Genomic DNA, 16,985 nt, shown 5'->3' with positions numbered 1-16,985 from the left:
AGACTACAGTAAAATCGGTATCTAGTATATTTATATTTTTAGTCAGGTGGGATAAAAGGTTAAAGATGGAATAATAAGGATAAAAAAAACATAAATATTATGATAAAACTTATTTTGCATTCTTTGTATACAGAAAAATAATAACATAATTTTATAATAATATAATTGAATAATCAATATAATTAAAGTTACCAAATAGGTAGGATCGAAACATTTTCTAACCTAATTTTTCAAAATTTTAAAATAATAAAATATTCTCAATTTTTTTTAGGATCTGAGGGTTCTTTCCAATGGATTTTTTTTAAATTATATCTCAAAATTTCACAATAGTACAAATTAAATAACGTATACAATTACACTTTTATCCCAAATATCTTGGATCTTGACATTTTCTAACAATTTTTTTTTAATTTTAAAATAACAAAATATTCTCGGCATTAAACTCCACAAAAGAATTTTAAAAAATATCTCCAAAATATCTTTTCAAAAGAGCTTATCTAATAGCATTTGGCTAGATTATATAGTTGGTTTCGGTGTCAAATTACTCTTAGCAAAATTGGTGGCTACTGTATTTATATATTTATATTTGTATTTAGATTTAATTAAAAGGTTAAATTTTGAATAAAATTGGTATCTAGCATGTTTATATTTGTAGTTAGATTGGATTAAAAGATAAATGGGACAAGAAGGATAAATTGCATTAAAAATAATAACATAATTTTACAATAATATAAATTGAATAATTGATATAATTAAAATTACCAAATATGTAGGATCTCGGATGTTGACTTGTCCTAACATTTTAAAATTTTAAAATTATAAAATATTCTCAATTTTTTAGGATCTGTGTTAGCGTTCTTTTCTCGTGCAAAAAGCTTATCTAATAGCATTTGGCTAGATTATATAGTTGGTTTGATGTTAAATTACTCTTTGCAAAATTTATATCTAAGAAGTTGATAATTCTTATACTTTACTATAGTAAAATTAGTATCTACTATATTTATATTTGTTAGATTAAAAGGTTAAAGATTGAATAAAATCGGTCTCATATTTATATTTATAGTTAGGTTGGATCAAAAGATCAAAGATGGAATAGGATAAAAAAAAATGTTATAATAAACTTATTTTGCATTCTTTATATGGAAAAATAATAAATAATTTTACAATAATATAAATTGAATAATTGATATAATTAAAATTAACATATATGTAGGATCTTAGATATTGACTTGTCCTAATTTTTAAAATTTTAAAATTATAAAATATTCTGAATTTCTTAGGATCGCGTTATTTTTATATCTCAAAAATCTCTTTTTAAGGAAGCATATCCTATCAAGTTACCGCCACTGCGGCCCATAAGAGACAAATATTGAGTGCCTAGTCTAAGTTAGAGAGAAGAGAGCGGTGACTCACCGCTGCCGCAAGCGTGCCTCGTCTGAGCGGAGCCGTCTGCGATACTGGGCTCGCCCTCTTCGCATTCCTCTATATAAAGCCCCTTCTATCGTCTTCTTGCTCCACACTCTTCTTCTTCGCCTCCGCGAAGGCTCCCCGTGCCACAAATCCTGGTCGTCGAACCCTAATCCTCCTCTTATCCCGTTCTTTCCCGATTCTGCCAGACTCTTGGAGGAGCGAGACGTGATAATGGGAAAGAGAGCGGAGGAGCTCGATATCGATAATCTATTGGATGAGATTCCCCATCTTCGTCATCGCGGTGTCCTCGATAGACCCGACGGTGGCGGTTTCCGCATCGCCGATGAGCTGCCGACGTCGGTCCTCCATGGGGATGGCGGCGGGTGTATCTGGTCTGAGGGGGTTCCGAGCTCGTTAGCGGAGCGTTCGCTTCCGTTGGAGGAGACCCTCCTGCTCCAGAACCTTCGCAATGTCCGTCTCGGCGCCGACCGAAACGGACCGATCGATCGTTCCCTGCCCCATGCCAACCATCACCGAGTCGGTTGTTTGTTTGGGTATTCGCTCGACTCTTTTGGACGGGATTCTTTGGTAAATGCGAATGGGAACGCGTCTCTGCCTCAAATCCGGCAGCGTTATCCTGGAGTTGTAAACTTGTTCGGGAATCCCTCTTTTGGAACAAGAGAGTTGAAAATTGGTCAAGTTTCGCGACCAAATACCCCTTTCCAGGGAAATGATTCTGGCAATTTTAGTCAATCTGGGAATGGGTCTTATCCAATATCTGATATGTTATTTCACTCACAGATGATTAGAGGAGAACCTTTCTTGGTTTCTGGCGATCAGCTAGTGACAATGGCACGGAAGATCTCTAAGGGAGGCTCAATTCCTCGGCAATTGGGGGGGCTTCATTCCCCAAGGAACCAAAGGATTGTTCAGGGAACCATTACAAAGTGTCTCAGCTTTATGAGTAAAGAACAAATATATTGCCTTGCTAAAGACCAGCACGGATGCCGGTTATTGCAGCAGCAGCTTGATGAAGGAAAGGATCAGGTTGATACAATTTTCAACGGCATCATTGAACGTGCAGTCGATCTCATGGTCGATTCCTCCGCAAACTATCTCATACAGAAACTACTCGGAAAATGCAGTGAAGAACAGATGATGGCGATCCTGCTCATGCTTAGCAAAGATCCTGCTAATCTTATAGCAATCTCCCTCAACACTCATGGGTGAGTAGTACCTTTCTGTTTGCCTTCTCTTAGAATTCATGCTACAATCTGACTACTAGTATTGATTTATTTTTCCAATGAAACAATTGCATTTATTTCTCAGAACAAGGACAGTGCAGAAATTAATAGAGACAGTGAAAACTAAGCAACATATTTCGTTGGTTATATCAACCCTTAGACTTGGGTTTCTCGATCTCATTAAGGACTTAAATGGCAGTCATGTCCTTCAACGTTGCTTGGAGAGTTTCACAGCTGAAGACAATAAGGTAGCAAAGTTCCTACTTGAGGAAACCATTTCTGTTCTGACTTACAATAACATTTATGTTCTATCTCATTGTTTTGTTATTTTCTTTTGAAGTATTATTTCTGAATTCTTTCATTTTTTATTCTTTACTTCCATTTCTACTCTTTATTTTCTGCAGAGGGTAAGCTGATTGATTCGGTAATTGTTTACCACGTACTTTAGAAAGACTAGAAAGTTATAAATGATCTCTGACTGTTTAGTTTCATATAGTTTTAGCTTCCAGTGTCACTTAGAATATAAAGTTTTGACTTGTTCATGTTATTGACACGTTAGGACTGTGAAATAAGAAAGAAATAATAGTGTGTTCGATGGCATTACTGTGAGCCAGAAAAATATTTAGGGCATTTATAGAAATAATTCAAGCTAAATCAAAACCTAAATCGAACAACAATGGAAGATTGTACATAATCTCTTTGCCACCTTTCTCAAATTGAAGGTGCAATAGCTTAAGCTTCTAGTGAACTAAAAGAGCATGACTAATTATTGAAAAGCTTAATTGAATGACGTATCTAAACTAGGTTGCTTTGTACTAATTTCGAAATTATGAGGCATGCAAGGATCTCAGCCTTGGCATAGCAACAATTGGCAATGATTATCTATATGCAACACTGTCCCATGAGGGTCGATGATGGTTCTAAATATTATGTAAAGTAAGATGATTAAAGGATAGTTCTTTATTCATCATGTTAAAGTTTCATACATGATACACCTTCAATTAAATTTGTTATAATATGTTAGCAAGAAAATATTAGAGGCGAATTGGGAAATAGTTGGAGATGAATCACAATGAAATTGGTGCAAAATGGCATGAGAATTTAACCAATTTCTTTGCTTTTACAACTTCGACGTAATTGTTTTTGGTGATGTGCGTCTTTTGACTATTTTTCTTTTAAATTTTAAATACACTTCTTCTACGCATTGAATATGCTCTATGCCGCATCTAAATCTCTCAAGCTCTCTTCATATGACAGAGAAAAGTTTGATAAATCCTTCTTTTACCCTTTTTCTTTCTTTTCTTATACAAAATTTAAATCTGTGTGGCAGTTCATTTTCGATGGTGCTGTAATCTACAGTGTCGACATTGCTACTCATCGACATGGATGTTGTGTATTACAAAAATGTATACGAGAGTTCACCGGCAAACATCAGGAAAATTTGGTCGCAGTGATCGCTGCTAATGGTTTTAAACTTGCTCAAGATCCCTACGGGTGTCCATTTCTTTGCTTCACTATCCCGAGATTCTCTTCTTGTTTCTGCTTCTGCTTCTGCTTTTAGATTCAGTTTGATGCCAAGCTTTTTCTTGACCCCTTGTATATTTCAGAAACTACGTAGTCCAGGCGATTCTTGAATTGGAGAAGCCCTTTGCAAATGCTATTCTGGCATCTCAATTTCAAGGGAAATACGTGGAACTCTCCACGCAAAAGTACAGCAGCAATGTGGTGGAGAGTTGCTTCTTGCACTTCCCCAAAGACTTTCCGGCCACCATTATAAGTGAATTCCTTGCTGTTCCTCACTTCGGCCAGTTCCTGCAGCACCCGTATGCCAACTATCCGATCCAACGAGCTCTCGAATATTCAAAGGTAGTTAGTTAGAACCTTGCCAAACTAAACTAGTCTCTGCATTTCAAAGATCAGAAACACACGGTCTCTTTCTATTGCAGGGTCAGCCTCGAATGGCACTAGAGAAAGCCATTCGTCCTTTGGCAGCAACCCTGAAAACCAACCCTCACTGCAGGCAGATATTCTCCAAACTGCTATCCAAGAAGTTTGTATGATGAAAACCAACCTTCACTTCGAGGACGGAGGAGTTTTTGTTGTACAATTAGCCACAAACTAAACGTAATTTAGTTATGGTATCTTTTCTTATTTATCTTTTTAACTTCTCCGGTTCTAGCTAGCGTTCTGTTGTCATTAATTATATCCCTGTCCAATTTCACCCACCCTGCAAATTTTGTTGTACAGTGCAATAGTTAGCATTAAGAACAGCTAGAAAGTTTGTTTTTTTTCCTAGTTCCAGCAGGATTTTCTGTGTGCTCTGAATACTTTCCCATCAATACTATTTTAGATTACAATAAAACTGAATAAGTCCTCGTAAATATATGCGATTGTCCGGACAGGGTTTCACCTCTGCCACCAGACTCCCAGGACGAACCCATGTGCCGCCCAACTGCACCACATGTACATCTATAATTTTAACATGTATATAATTATTTCTTTTCGATTTTAAGTAAATAAAAAACGAAACCGATAATTTGGTTGCGTTCCTCCCCACCCCCACCGAATCCCACTAGCAACGCGACGAGTTGTTTCATCCGTCCGATCGCGATCTGACGGCCACCGCTTTATTGTTTCTTTAAGGAAATAATTAAAACATCAATAAGAACATGAAAAACTTTTACCTGCACACGCTTTCGGTCCGACGGCTGGCGGGGACTTTGCGCTGAGCTGTAGCGGTTCGAAAAAGGAAAGAAACGGTTTCCTTTTTGTTTTTCCTTAATTTCCTTCACTTTCCCGTGGCTATATAAATCGTCGTTCTCTCTTTCTTCCCTTCCCACTGCGAGCCCTAGTCCCGATCGCGACTCTCGCTGCCCGATCTATTTCGCCGTCGATCTCGCGGCGGTCGCCATGGCTTCCGCCTTCGCCGTCCTTCGCTTCTGCCTGATGGCGCTCCTCGCCGTGGCGTGCTCCGCCCAGGGACCCAGCCCCGCTCCTACTCGGCCTCCGGCCGCGGCACCCGCGAGGCCCCCGGCCGTCGCCCCCGTCTCCCCTCCCCCGGCCCCGACTATGGCGCCCGCCTCATCTCCGCCGTCCGTGGCCCCGGCCGCGGTTCCAGTCTCCTCCCCTCCCGCCCCTCCTCACTCCGAAGGGCCCTCCTCCACTGCCGGCCCGCCCACCGAGCCCCCCAGCTCACCTCCCGACAACGGCGCCGCCTCGGCTGCCATCAGCTGGATCTCCGTGGCCGGCGCGGTGTGGATCGCCGCCGCGGCGCTCTAGAGATCTGCGTCTGCGTCCCAATTTCTACATTGATTCCTTTCCTTAATCTGGCGCTTTATAAATTTCGATCATTGTATTTGTAATTTTCTTACTTTCTTTTTTTTTGGGTGCGATAGCGAACTGTTTCTTTATTTCTCGAATCTCCATTTTAGTTTACCTTTTGTTATTTATTTTACGATTTCGTCGCTCGTTTTCTCTGGAGCTTCGCCTTCGAATGGTAAATTCGGTTATTTGAATCTAGATAAGGACGCGTGTCTTCGTCGTCATCGTCGTGAAGTGGAAACCAGCTGTGATACTAGACGCCGGTTCGACGTCGCCGGTTATCGACGTCATGCGGTGTCATGGGATGGCATCAAATTCGGGATCGGCTAAAATTCTTTATAATGGTATATTTTAAGAAAGAATGATATAGAATTAAAATATAATTAATAAATTAGGCCAATGACAAAACTAGAGATGGCTACAACTTTTCAAATAAATTTCTTACTTCCATAACAAAGAACGGACTGCCTTATGATAAAAGTTATAAGAACGGACTGCCTTATAATACGAGCAGGTATCTCTTGTTCGTAAATTATAAAATAAAAGAGGATTCATTTCATGGATTGATCTATTTTAAGTTTTATCATTTAAATAGATAAAATTTATCATAATCCATCAATCACAATAAATAAATCATCTTCTAGAAGATTCATAATTTATGTACCAGATGATCCTGTCTCCTGTGAATTATGATGACTGTGTGAATCCCTTGTGGGTTGGCACATACTTGTAAAATATCTTATTAGATGTACTAGGGCAAAATATTCTCAAACTCACTGTAGAGATGGACATGGGAGTACCGCTCACAGCTTCTTGGATATTGTTGGAAAGGGAGCACAAAATGAATTAAATAAACTTCGATGTAAATTTATTTAAAATTGATCCCGCATAATTTATTTATAACTTATTTTATCAAATAAATTGTATTATGACTTTAATTGAACTTACCGGATTACGAGTCGAAAATTTAATATATTTATTGTTTATTTGAGAAGCTATTTTTTAAAAAGCACTTTCTATAAAAAAAAATAAATGTTTTTTTTTTCAAATAAATTGAACCGACCACCCGGTTCAACTAATTTATCCAAAACTTTTTAGATAGCACACTTCGTCCCCCTGCTAAGGGCATTTTAATGCTTAAACGAAGACTCAAAGTCACACCCACAGTTCCCGAGCATGGTAGAAGTCTTTAAAGCACTTCTTTCAACCTCAAGTAGTAGGCGAGAATAGCCAGTATGATCACCAGTAGCAAAACCCAGGTGTTGAATCCTGTCGTCATTGTATTTGCACTTAATAAATGACTTCAAAATTAAATTCCGAAGAAAATAACAGAAGTGCTTACCATCCCCCTTTTGCCTTTCAATCACTGTGACTCGAGCATTTGAGTCGAAAGATGCAGAGATCAATGCCCTGCACATGAAAGAACTAGTGACTCAAGAATTTTATTTTCTTGTCGGCACGCAAAAGCCACTATTTTAGCAGAACTGCCTCTGCACTTATTGTATCATTAGGCTACTTAGAAGTATCGGTTTGACCTAAAGTTCCACTAGCATGAGGAGCAAGTTCCTCACCTTGGCAAACAGACTCACTGCAGGAGCCACATAAATACTAGGCAATCGCGACAGACCTCTATTACCCTATATCCGTTCAAATTCCCTCCATATCTTGATCCCCAGACCTAGCCAACTTGACCCACCTTCAAAAAACATAAATAAAAATCAGGCCAGACCACTCTGCTTCCTTCGTTAAGATTCTGTTCTAATGACCTAATGATAGTCCCCAAGCTTCTATTTCAATTTGGGGAAAGAGGGGCCGGATCGTGTGTATTACATGAAAGGGTGCGGTGCGCAAAGATAATTCAGCTAAAACAGGGACTTGGGCAGTATTTTTGCTCTACCTTCTTACAGGCCAGAAATTTAGAACAAGGAGAGATTTAGTGACCTTGAATCTTGTGAGAAAGCCAAGGCGGTAACAGCTCCAAGGTGTGCCTTTTTAACAGTTAATTGTGCCTGCAAGTCTGAGGATCTTAAGATGGTAACATCCCCATCCAGGTTCCCACTGCAAGATGAGTGAAAAGTTATTATAGCTATGACAAAAATTGAGGACCAATTCTCATACTTATTTTAAAGAAGAAAAAATTGTGATTTTGATTGGGAGTCTATACCACATTCAATATAAGATACATGGAAGGCCTCACATGTTCAGTTGACGATTATAAGTAATGAGATTAACAGATCGCCAGTAAGCATAGGCACTATTGGAAAATCTCATATAAAATGCAAAAATAATACAAGTATAAGATTCTCAATCAACATAAGATTATTCAATTCAAGGCATTAACAAACAGTCAAAAGATGCTACTAGCATAATTATCCTTGCAAATGTAGGAGAGCTTAGTCACTTACATGGCTAGGTGTTTACCATCCATTGACACGTTAAATGCTGAAATAGGCTCGCGGGAAACATTCTTTGTGCCAATTCTCTTCCAGGAAAGAGAATCCCAAGAAATAATCTTTGCTTGATTACCTACAGAGAAACATCCAAGTGAGTTTAAATCTTAAAATCTTAGGAACAACAGTGACGTGAACGCGAGAAACATAAAAAATTACAGCACCATTCATTGCGGTCACATATAAGACTTGGTTATCGGCCATAATCCGAGAAAACCTACAGAAACCAAAATTTTCCCCCTGGAAACAAGTATTTTGGAGTCATAGTTACAAGGGAAGTTGAGACTCCACAACAAATAATCAATTAAGAGGCTTCTTACACTTTCTCTTGCCAAACTGGCGGTGACAGTTGATGACGTCAAATCCCAAACTCTGCACGGACCACTACTGCCCAGTGATACCAGAAACTTACCATTGGAACTGAAAAGTATTTTGAAAATTTTATTTAATAAAAAAGAGTAATTAGAAATCAAATGCTATTGATTTAATTAGAGTGTAACAAGCTATCCATCCACCTAAAGTCCAGATCCTTCACAGTCGTGTGAGCATCACTTTGATCAAGAATATTCTCCATACTTGGCCACTTGAAGACTCTTAGATGTCCATCCTGCAAGCGGCAAGAACACAAATTAAAACAAGTTGTTCAGACAAAACAATATGAATAGAGACAGCAAGTTAATTTAAGGAATCGAGATCAAAGTGTGCTTTACTAAATAAATAGATAGGCATCAAACAATAACACATGTTTACGTAGCAAAATTTAGAGATTGAATAGAAAACGAAAAAGTGTGATGCAGCACGAGGAACAATAATCCCACATAGAGAACTACATAAAAGGACTCTATTTAACTTGGAATAAATCTCCTATTTCTAAACAAGATGTCAACATAAAAATTTACAAAGTTTAACTCTCAAAAATTAAATTCCTAATTGCATTGGCTATACCAAGAAAATTGGACAATACAACAGATTATTGGCATCTTTCTTTAACCAATTTTCAAGTGTAGGGAACAATTGCTTCACCAACTCTGATTAGCATGTTTTCTTCGTTATCATTCCTTGATCATCGATTTCAATGAGTGAGATATTATTGTATCTTCTTTCTCCTTCAAGTTCTTAGAGAACTAAACCTTGACTTCGTTAGTATCTTTCGTTTCACTAGTCTCTCCCAATAAATAATAAAATGTTGCGATCAATGACAGGGTAAGGATAGTGTCTGCATCTCATGTATCTCTTTTTTGGCCATGAGTTTTCAAATATAATGCAAAGGATAAAACACTGACACCAATACTGAAGAAGTGTGACCTAAGAGGAGTGACCTACTTATTCAAGAATGCACATTGAATTTCCAGTGGTAGACCCATAATCAAAAAAGTTTTGTGAGTGATCTAGAAGAAATGAACCAAAACATAGGGCAAAATTAGGATAGTGATTGCATGCAATCTACCTAATGCTAGATGCAGAGGTGGATACAAGCATCAGAATTTGTCATATAATAAAAAACGGATGTTACTATTATCTCTCCACTTCCTCCTTCCATAGAAAAGCTCAAGAAGGAAAAGATAAGTAGCTACTATGAGAATGTAGCCAGAAATCCATAACAAGGTCATAAGCAAAGATAATAGATCTCACCACACGAACAATGGGTTAATTAATGTGAAGGAAATATGACCTTTAAAAGGAGTGAGAAGACTTACCACAATAATTAAAATAACAGCAACATATGGGGCCAAATATAATGAGTTGATGTGGATATGAATACATGATATCTTATAGGCATATTGATGCATATCAAACTGAAAAATCAGGGTGTGACAGACCCAGCACAGCAAATCCTAAACATGCACCCAAAGTCACACGAGTGGATAAACAATGAAATTACTATATTATGTTAGTCCATTCCATATATAAGATGAGACAACTAGACAAGATACATTGTGAAACTTTATTCCCTTAGAACAAGGACATTTTTGCAGTGGAATCATCATGACACCTACTTTTCTTATCTCTTTTTTCCTAGTCAATTTTATATTTGTAAACTTAGTATATTTTATTGGTGTCGTCAAATGCTAACAAGTGATATGAAATCACAATCATCATCATGGCCTTTATCATTCTAATTGGAGAATGGAATCCTATCCATTTTGTTGTCTATATATAAAGATTTATGAGCAAACAGTAACTAACAAAATAAAAGTCTACAGTTAAGTGATAAAATAAATACATTGTAGATATAACATCAAATGTGTAACGCGTTGCTACATTGTAAATAGCTAACATGATGAATTAACTAATATAAACAAATAAACATATAGAAATTTATCTACCTCGGCACCGGCAGCAAGTATAGAACCGTCAAAATTGAAGGCCAATGCTAATTGCTGTCCAACATCTTCTAGTTGCACTAATTTCTTTGCTGAAGTTTTCAAGTTTAGTTTATTGGATTCTTTTTTTTCTGGAATATCCCACTCAAACCATCTAGAAGAAAAGGTAAAATATTACTAATAATAGTTATAACTGATGAGTCAAATCATTCAGCATAAAGAAACACTTGCCAAACTTCAGGTCAAACAAAAGCAAACCAGTGTACTGGGTCAAACAAAAGCAAACCAGTGTACTGGGTTCATAACCACAGGCAAATTGAAAGATCAAATTCTAAATATTGAAAACATACGTAAAGTTTGTACATATAAGCATCTCAAAGAGACAGTTTGCTAAGTAAAAATTAAACAGTTCAAAGGTATTAGAAAAAGGAAGGGAAAAAACAGTGAATATAAAATTCTAGTTCAACTTGTTAAAGTCAAATACATGACAGGTACTAAATCAAAATAATAAAAACTTCATCTCAGAGCATGTTTATTTGCAATTAATTCAAAGTGCAACACTAGAAGGAAATCCTTTTCTCAGAAATCCAAATATTCTGTTGGTAAAACATGGTGAAATTGTGATTGCTATGTGCAAATTCCTGGTCAAATTAGAGCATAATAACATGGACTAAAATACAGAATCATAGTAAGTTCAAAAAAAAATCAAAATATATATTCCGTAGAGAAATTTGAGCCCAGAATCCCTAGACAATTTTGCTTAATAGATTTCATACAACGATGTAAAACAAAAAAATTGTCAGAAAATTATCTGGCAATGAATTAACAAAACAAGTTTCAATTCGTTATCAGACACGGGATTACCAAGCACAGAATTGTCAGAAAAAAAATGGAGGATCTAAAGGACAGAGGCTACAAACCTGCAACTCTTCGTAAACGAGCAGACCACACCGTCTCCTCCAGGATGCACGGCCATCCTATAAGGCGCATCCATATCAGTTCCCAATCTGCATACCTACACACACCACAGAAGCGCCTCTCACATGGAAACTAGATAAATCTGCACGTAAATATGAAACCAAATGGTGCTAAAGAGGGTTTTACCGGCGTCTCTGAGAGGGATCGCGAGGCGAAGTCGAACTCGGCGACGAGGAGGGCATTGGGAACCCCGCTCCGGCTGTCTCCGCCGCCTCCTCCGAGCGCAACCAAGATCCGGTTGGGATCGTGAGTTTGCGCCAAAGAAGCCGACCCTCCTTCTCCTCCTTGACCTTCTTTCTCCTCCCCTTCTGCTGGGGCGTCTCCCTCGGCCGACGCTGCGGCGGAAGTCGAGACGCGGTCAAGGGGAACCCAAGAGGCGCAGAAGATGGGGAAGCCGTAGGTCTTTGAGCAAGGTGGGATCTCACGCTGTCGCCCCCTCGCCATGGCTGCTGCCCTCCTCCGAGCTTTGGATCGATCTACTGCGACTCGTTTGATTTATTGGGCCAGGAATAAGAATCAATTCCCCTTAAATCTAACAGTTAGAAAATGAAAACTCTTTAAAATGATGAAATAAAAAATATATTTGCTAAAAAAACAGATTTATTTGTTGATGTGGGGTAAAAGATAATTCGCCCTTCTCCATCCACTTAGTTGGCCGAGAAAAAGGGATGAATTATCTTTAAAATGAAAATTAACCTTTTCTCACTTTTAAAATTAAGTTAAGAAACACTTTATTTAATAAAAAAAATTAATTAACAAGAATGAAAGAAGAAACATATGTTTTTTAGTTGGTTTGTAATAAGGAGATTCTTAATTCAAGACGTTAAAATTTTATTATCAAATCTCCTTCTAGCAGAGAAGTCTTTTACAACAATTTAAGCACAATATTACAAAATCAAACAAAAAGAAGATCATTTTCAAGTATTGTACTGAACTACTGAGACTAAAACTCTATTTATAGCCTACTAGTCGGATCTGATCGTTTGCTGACGTGGCAGCTTTGAGTGCTTGGGCGTAGATAAAACTTTATCCATAATGCAACGGTGCGCAATAGATAAAACATAAGTGGTTGAGCGCCTGAAACAGCTTCGGGCGACCGGACCGTTTTGACTAGTCGCTAAACAGGGTGCGTCCTCGACGCACCCTAGGCTATACCTAGGGCGTCCAGGCGCCTGGACAGTCAACATCTCATTAAATGTTCAGTTCTCCTCCGTTCCGGCTTCATTCGCTTAGGTGATTTCGGCCATCCGGAATAGGGGTCACCCGAACTCATTTTCTGGGTTTCTCCTCGAGCAAACTTTCGCTCCAGCTTCTCGTACCTCAAAAAATATCGCGTGCTTCCTTCTTGTCCGCTAGCGTATTCTTCTACAACACCTCGTCCCTCGGACGCACTGAGTGCGTCGACTCTCTCCCGTGCCATCTCTTTCGCTAGTTGTGTCTTTCGCTCGACTTCCTGTGGTCCTAAGTTCCTACACACTTAGATACAAGGCATTAAATAAATACAGGATCTAACTTAACTTGGTTGATCATGAGACGGGATTCTCTTGACCACTTTTGTGGTCCAGAGGATCCTCCTTTTACATAAATTGGTGGGGATAGATGATCCTCGTCTATTTTATAAGTGAGGGGCATCCATCCCATCAATGAATGCAAAGGGAGGATCCTCTGGACCACAAAAAGTGGTCCAGAGTATCTCCTCTGGTTGATCACACCAAAACTGTAAGGACTCTAATCTACTTTAATTCAAAACGCCTCTTCCTATTATAATTTATATATCTTTTTATTTCCTTACTTTTTTTCTTTTTTTATTTATTTATTTATTTAGTTTCTAATAATAGGAAAAAGAAGGTACATGAATATCCCGAGAAAGCCGACTAAGTCATAAACAACTAGTAGTTCTTATAGAAAATTTACTGGACTAAATCTTTTATTACATCATTTCAAATAAAAGCGGAAACATAAACTAGGGGGTCCATGGGTTGTGTTGCCGTCATTCTGAGCTTGCTTGATTGTCAAAGCCTCTTGTCTCATTGGTACCACCTCCTGAAAAAAAAAGTATCATGAGTCTAAAGACCTAGTACGTTCAAACCATAATAGCCAATAATCAGATCCACTAAATTAGGTTAGACAAAGAAAAAGATGTAGATCGAAAGCTTGCATACCGTAAACACAAGGAAAAATATTCTAATAATAATATTAACTTAAATACTTTCATGACATAAATGTAACAGCTCAAGTAGAGTTCAGTTCAATGAAAGTGGCCACGTAACATAACTGTTTGATCAAACATTTAACCTAGCGCTAGGTTGATAGAAATTCGAACCTCGGAACGAATCCACTATCCATACATAATTTGGCAAGCTCCCCGAGCATAGGTCCCCGGTTCATAACTCAATCCATACATAATTGGGTAAGCTCCCCGGGCATAGGTCCCCGGTTCATAACTCAACCCATACATAATTGGATAAGCTTCCCAGGCGTAGGTCCCCAGTTCATAACTTAACCCATACATAAACATAGATTGGCCACAGACAAATCACATTCCTCATAAGAAAATATGTTTTTCTTTTTTAATAACATCATACATACATGCATACATAATTCTCGTGAATCTCTAACATGCATATTCACTAACAGAAAACATGATATAACTTAGCATATTTGCATGATATTATCATAGTAGGTACATTTAATCTTTATATCATGATACACAATGTTCTGTAGAGGAAAATACATAGCCATATATGGGTGGGTTGATGGTATCACATGCTGTATAGGAAGGAATTGAATTAATGCATGGCTTAACCCCACATGTTATAGTTTATTTTTGATCACCTTCCAAATTTGCATGACATTTTCACCATGGACACATTAATCTTTAAAGTGTTATATCGTGGTAAGCAAGGTTCTATAGAGGAATTTAAGTAGTCATATGGGAGATTGATACATTAATATTCGGCACACAATCAACCCTTAGAGTCTTACCTTCCTATTTTTTTTTCATATCATTCGTATCTTGATTTCTCACTAATAATCTAACCTTTTACACCAATTAGTCTTTAAATCAATCCCAACAATGATAGTGAAGTTCAGATATCCACATCTCAAATCAAACAGCAAAAGAAACTAGATTTTAATAAGCATGAATATTCAAATTTCTAAACCAAACTCCACAAGATTTACATGCTAGACCAATCCCCCATTTAACTGTCACCCACTTATCTCGTTCCTAGATATTATTTCTTTTAAAATTAAGAAAAGTGAACTTCTCTCAAGTGTCCAGATATATAAATATCAAGTAAATGAGATTAAAGTTAATATCTAAAAAGGAAAGCATGTAAAGGATTTCACAATAAGCCAACATAAATTAAATGCAACAACACCCTCCCTCCCATTCGTCGATGTCAGGCCCCATGACTTCCACAACCAAAACCATATAATAGGAGAAAAGATGGGGAGGTTAAAAGGTCAGAAGAATTCGCCAAGAACTTAACCGGAAAAATTTTAAAAGAAAATTGCTACGTTGAACATATTTCGCACCTAATGTCATATAACCATAATATAAAATATAATTCATGTCTCAAGAAAGATTTAGAACGTGCTCTGACTAAGGCATAAACAATATAAAGGGAAAATAATGAATTCGACATAATTTATAATATTTTTGGATAAAAAAAAAAACGATCAATCGTGGAGAAGAAATAAAGCATAACTTTTCTTTTCAAACTAGTATCGAAATACTCTAACCTATATCTCCATCTAGCAATCAATCAATCTAGAACTCTCTCTTTTGAATAACCTACTTTAATAGATTAATTATTAAACTAAGGTGGTAAGAACGTACCTCTTTCTTTTGCGACTAAACTCCACGACACCCGACGGCTCTTCTCTCTCAACGACGGCTATCTCACCCTCTTCCTCTCTTAGGGTTCTTTCTTTTATAATTGTTACATATGACTTGGTCCAACCACTAAACCATTTGTTTCCAAATCAACTAAATCATTACCTTACTTATTAAATATATTTATGACTCAAAATATTCGTCAATTAATGCTTTTATTTTTTCCTCATGAATCAAATAATCCATTACCATATTTATTAAATCTATATATGATTCAAAATATTTATTCACAACTTAAATATTTTGTCATCCTATGTATACTAATTCTAATCCGTGCACTCCCTTAACTATGTCATGTATATAATTAAATTGATTGCACATGCATATATTATTTAAATTTTATTCATGAAATTAATTTATCATGATATGAGTGTATTTAATTTAATTAATTTTTTTTTAAAATTTACTACCCTACCTTAACTGAATTATTAATCTCTTCCTTATTAATTATTTTAACTTATAAATAGTGAATGAATTTCAGGTGTTACAAAAACTACCATGGGATACCTAAAATCTCTCCTTTTTTGATACGGATCAACCAAAGTTAAGTTAGGGTCAGGGGCGGATCTACCAGGGGGCAGCATCAGTGGTCGCCCCCCATCCCTTGCCGACGGAACCAAAAAAAATTTGGGGTCGTAAGTGTTGGGACCCCAAGGTGTTTTGATGTGATCAAACAAGCTAAGTTAGGTCCTGCGTTTGTTTAACCCTTGTGTCTAAGTGTGCAGGAGCTTAGGAACACAGGAAGTCGAGCGGAAGACGCGGCTAGCGAGAAGGACGGCACGAGAGAGAGCCGACGGGCTCGGTGCGTCTGAGGGACGAGGTGTCCGCGGAAGAGTACACCGGTGGACGAGAAGAGTGTGCGCGGCGCTCGAGGGACGAGAAACCGGGAAGGAAGGCTGCTCGAGGAGAAGGCCGGAACATGGGTTCGGGTGAGCCCTATTCCGGAAGGCCGAGACCACCCAAGCTAGCGGAGCCGGAGCGAACAGACCCGGACCGAGACTGGGACTTGACGGAGAAGTGATCCCGGACAAAAAGTCAATCGTAGTTGACTTTTTGCTCCGGGGCGCCCGGAATGCTTCCGGGCGCCCGGAGCATGATTTTGACCAGGATCGCGATTTTTGCAATCTGACCGTTGGGGGATAAAGTTTATCCCCCCCTTCCAGGCGCCCGGACCAAGACTATAAATATAGCCTTGGTCCAGAAGCAATGATCAATCAAGAAAAACTACTTGTAATCCAGTGCTTTCATTTGTGTTATTTATTTCTGTGCTTTCAACGCTGTAAGAGGCTACTCCGCCCAGAGGAGAATCAATTAGTGCGCCGTCTTTGCCTTGGATTAGCAATCCTCTGATTGCAAA

At 37.9% G+C, this 16,985-nt stretch overlaps 3 protein-coding genes across 3 annotated transcripts; 2 read left to right on the top strand and 1 right to left on the bottom strand.

The window, feature by feature from the left end:
* The first annotated feature begins 1,641 nt into the window (after positions 1-1,641).
* LOC122023125 (putative pumilio homolog 8, chloroplastic) lies at positions 1,642-4,826 on the top strand. Its single transcript, XM_042581215.1, has 5 exons — positions 1,642-2,636; positions 2,740-2,902; positions 3,985-4,148; positions 4,262-4,520; positions 4,601-4,826. The coding sequence occupies exons 1-5, from the start codon at positions 1,642-1,644 to the stop codon at positions 4,712-4,714; spliced, it is 1,695 nt and encodes a 564-aa protein (XP_042437149.1). The 3' UTR covers positions 4,715-4,826.
* Positions 4,827-5,564: 738 nt separating this feature from the next.
* Positions 5,565-5,933, top strand: LOC122023124 (arabinogalactan protein 1-like). Its single transcript, XM_042581213.1, has one exon. It carries the CDS (start codon positions 5,565-5,567, stop codon positions 5,931-5,933), a length of 369 nt encoding a protein of 122 aa, XP_042437147.1.
* Positions 5,934-6,932: 999 nt separating this feature from the next.
* Positions 6,933-12,241, bottom strand: LOC122024864 (SEC12-like protein 2). Its single transcript, XM_042583586.1, has 10 exons — positions 11,854-12,241; positions 11,670-11,764; positions 10,753-10,903; positions 8,941-9,032; positions 8,746-8,845; positions 8,590-8,665; positions 8,381-8,501; positions 7,917-8,033; positions 7,318-7,385; positions 6,933-7,244 (listed from the first exon to the last, which is right to left on the bottom strand). Exons 1-10 carry the CDS (start codon positions 12,169-12,171, stop codon positions 7,165-7,167), a joined length of 1,218 nt encoding a protein of 405 aa, XP_042439520.1. The 5' UTR covers positions 12,172-12,241; the 3' UTR covers positions 6,933-7,164.
* Positions 12,242-16,985: the final 4,744 nt, after the last annotated feature.

Source organism: Zingiber officinale, chromosome 9B, assembly GCF_018446385.1.
Source record: "Zingiber officinale cultivar Zhangliang chromosome 9B, Zo_v1.1, whole genome shotgun sequence".
Classification (NCBI taxonomy): domain Eukaryota; kingdom Viridiplantae; phylum Streptophyta; class Magnoliopsida; order Zingiberales; family Zingiberaceae; genus Zingiber; species Zingiber officinale.
This window is presented reverse-complemented; position numbering and strand designations above follow the sequence as displayed.

Excerpts from the sequence above, each read along its gene's own strand:
- LOC122024864 (XM_042583586.1), bottom strand. The coding sequence starts at position 12,171 with ATGGCGAGGGGGCGACAGCGTGAGATCCCACCTTGCTCAAAGACCTAC. Across the intron at positions 10,904-11,669 it reads TCGTTTACGAAGAGTTGCAG|ATGGTTTGAGTGGGATATTC; the intron begins GTTTGTAGCCTC and ends CTTTTCTTCTAG. Across the intron at positions 8,846-8,940 it reads GTGAAGGATCTGGACTTTAG|TTCCAATGGTAAGTTTCTGG; the intron begins GTGGATGGATAG and ends AATACTTTTCAG.
- LOC122023124 (XM_042581213.1), top strand. The coding sequence starts at position 5,565 with ATGGCTTCCGCCTTCGCCGTCCTTCGCTTCTGCCTGATGGCGCTCCTC.
- LOC122023125 (XM_042581215.1), top strand. The coding sequence starts at position 1,642 with ATGGGAAAGAGAGCGGAGGAGCTCGATATCGATAATCTATTGGATGAG. Across the intron at positions 2,637-2,739 it reads ATCTCCCTCAACACTCATGG|AACAAGGACAGTGCAGAAAT; the intron begins GTGAGTAGTACC and ends TTTATTTCTCAG. Across the intron at positions 2,903-3,984 it reads TCACAGCTGAAGACAATAAG|TTCATTTTCGATGGTGCTGT; the intron begins GTAGCAAAGTTC and ends TCTGTGTGGCAG.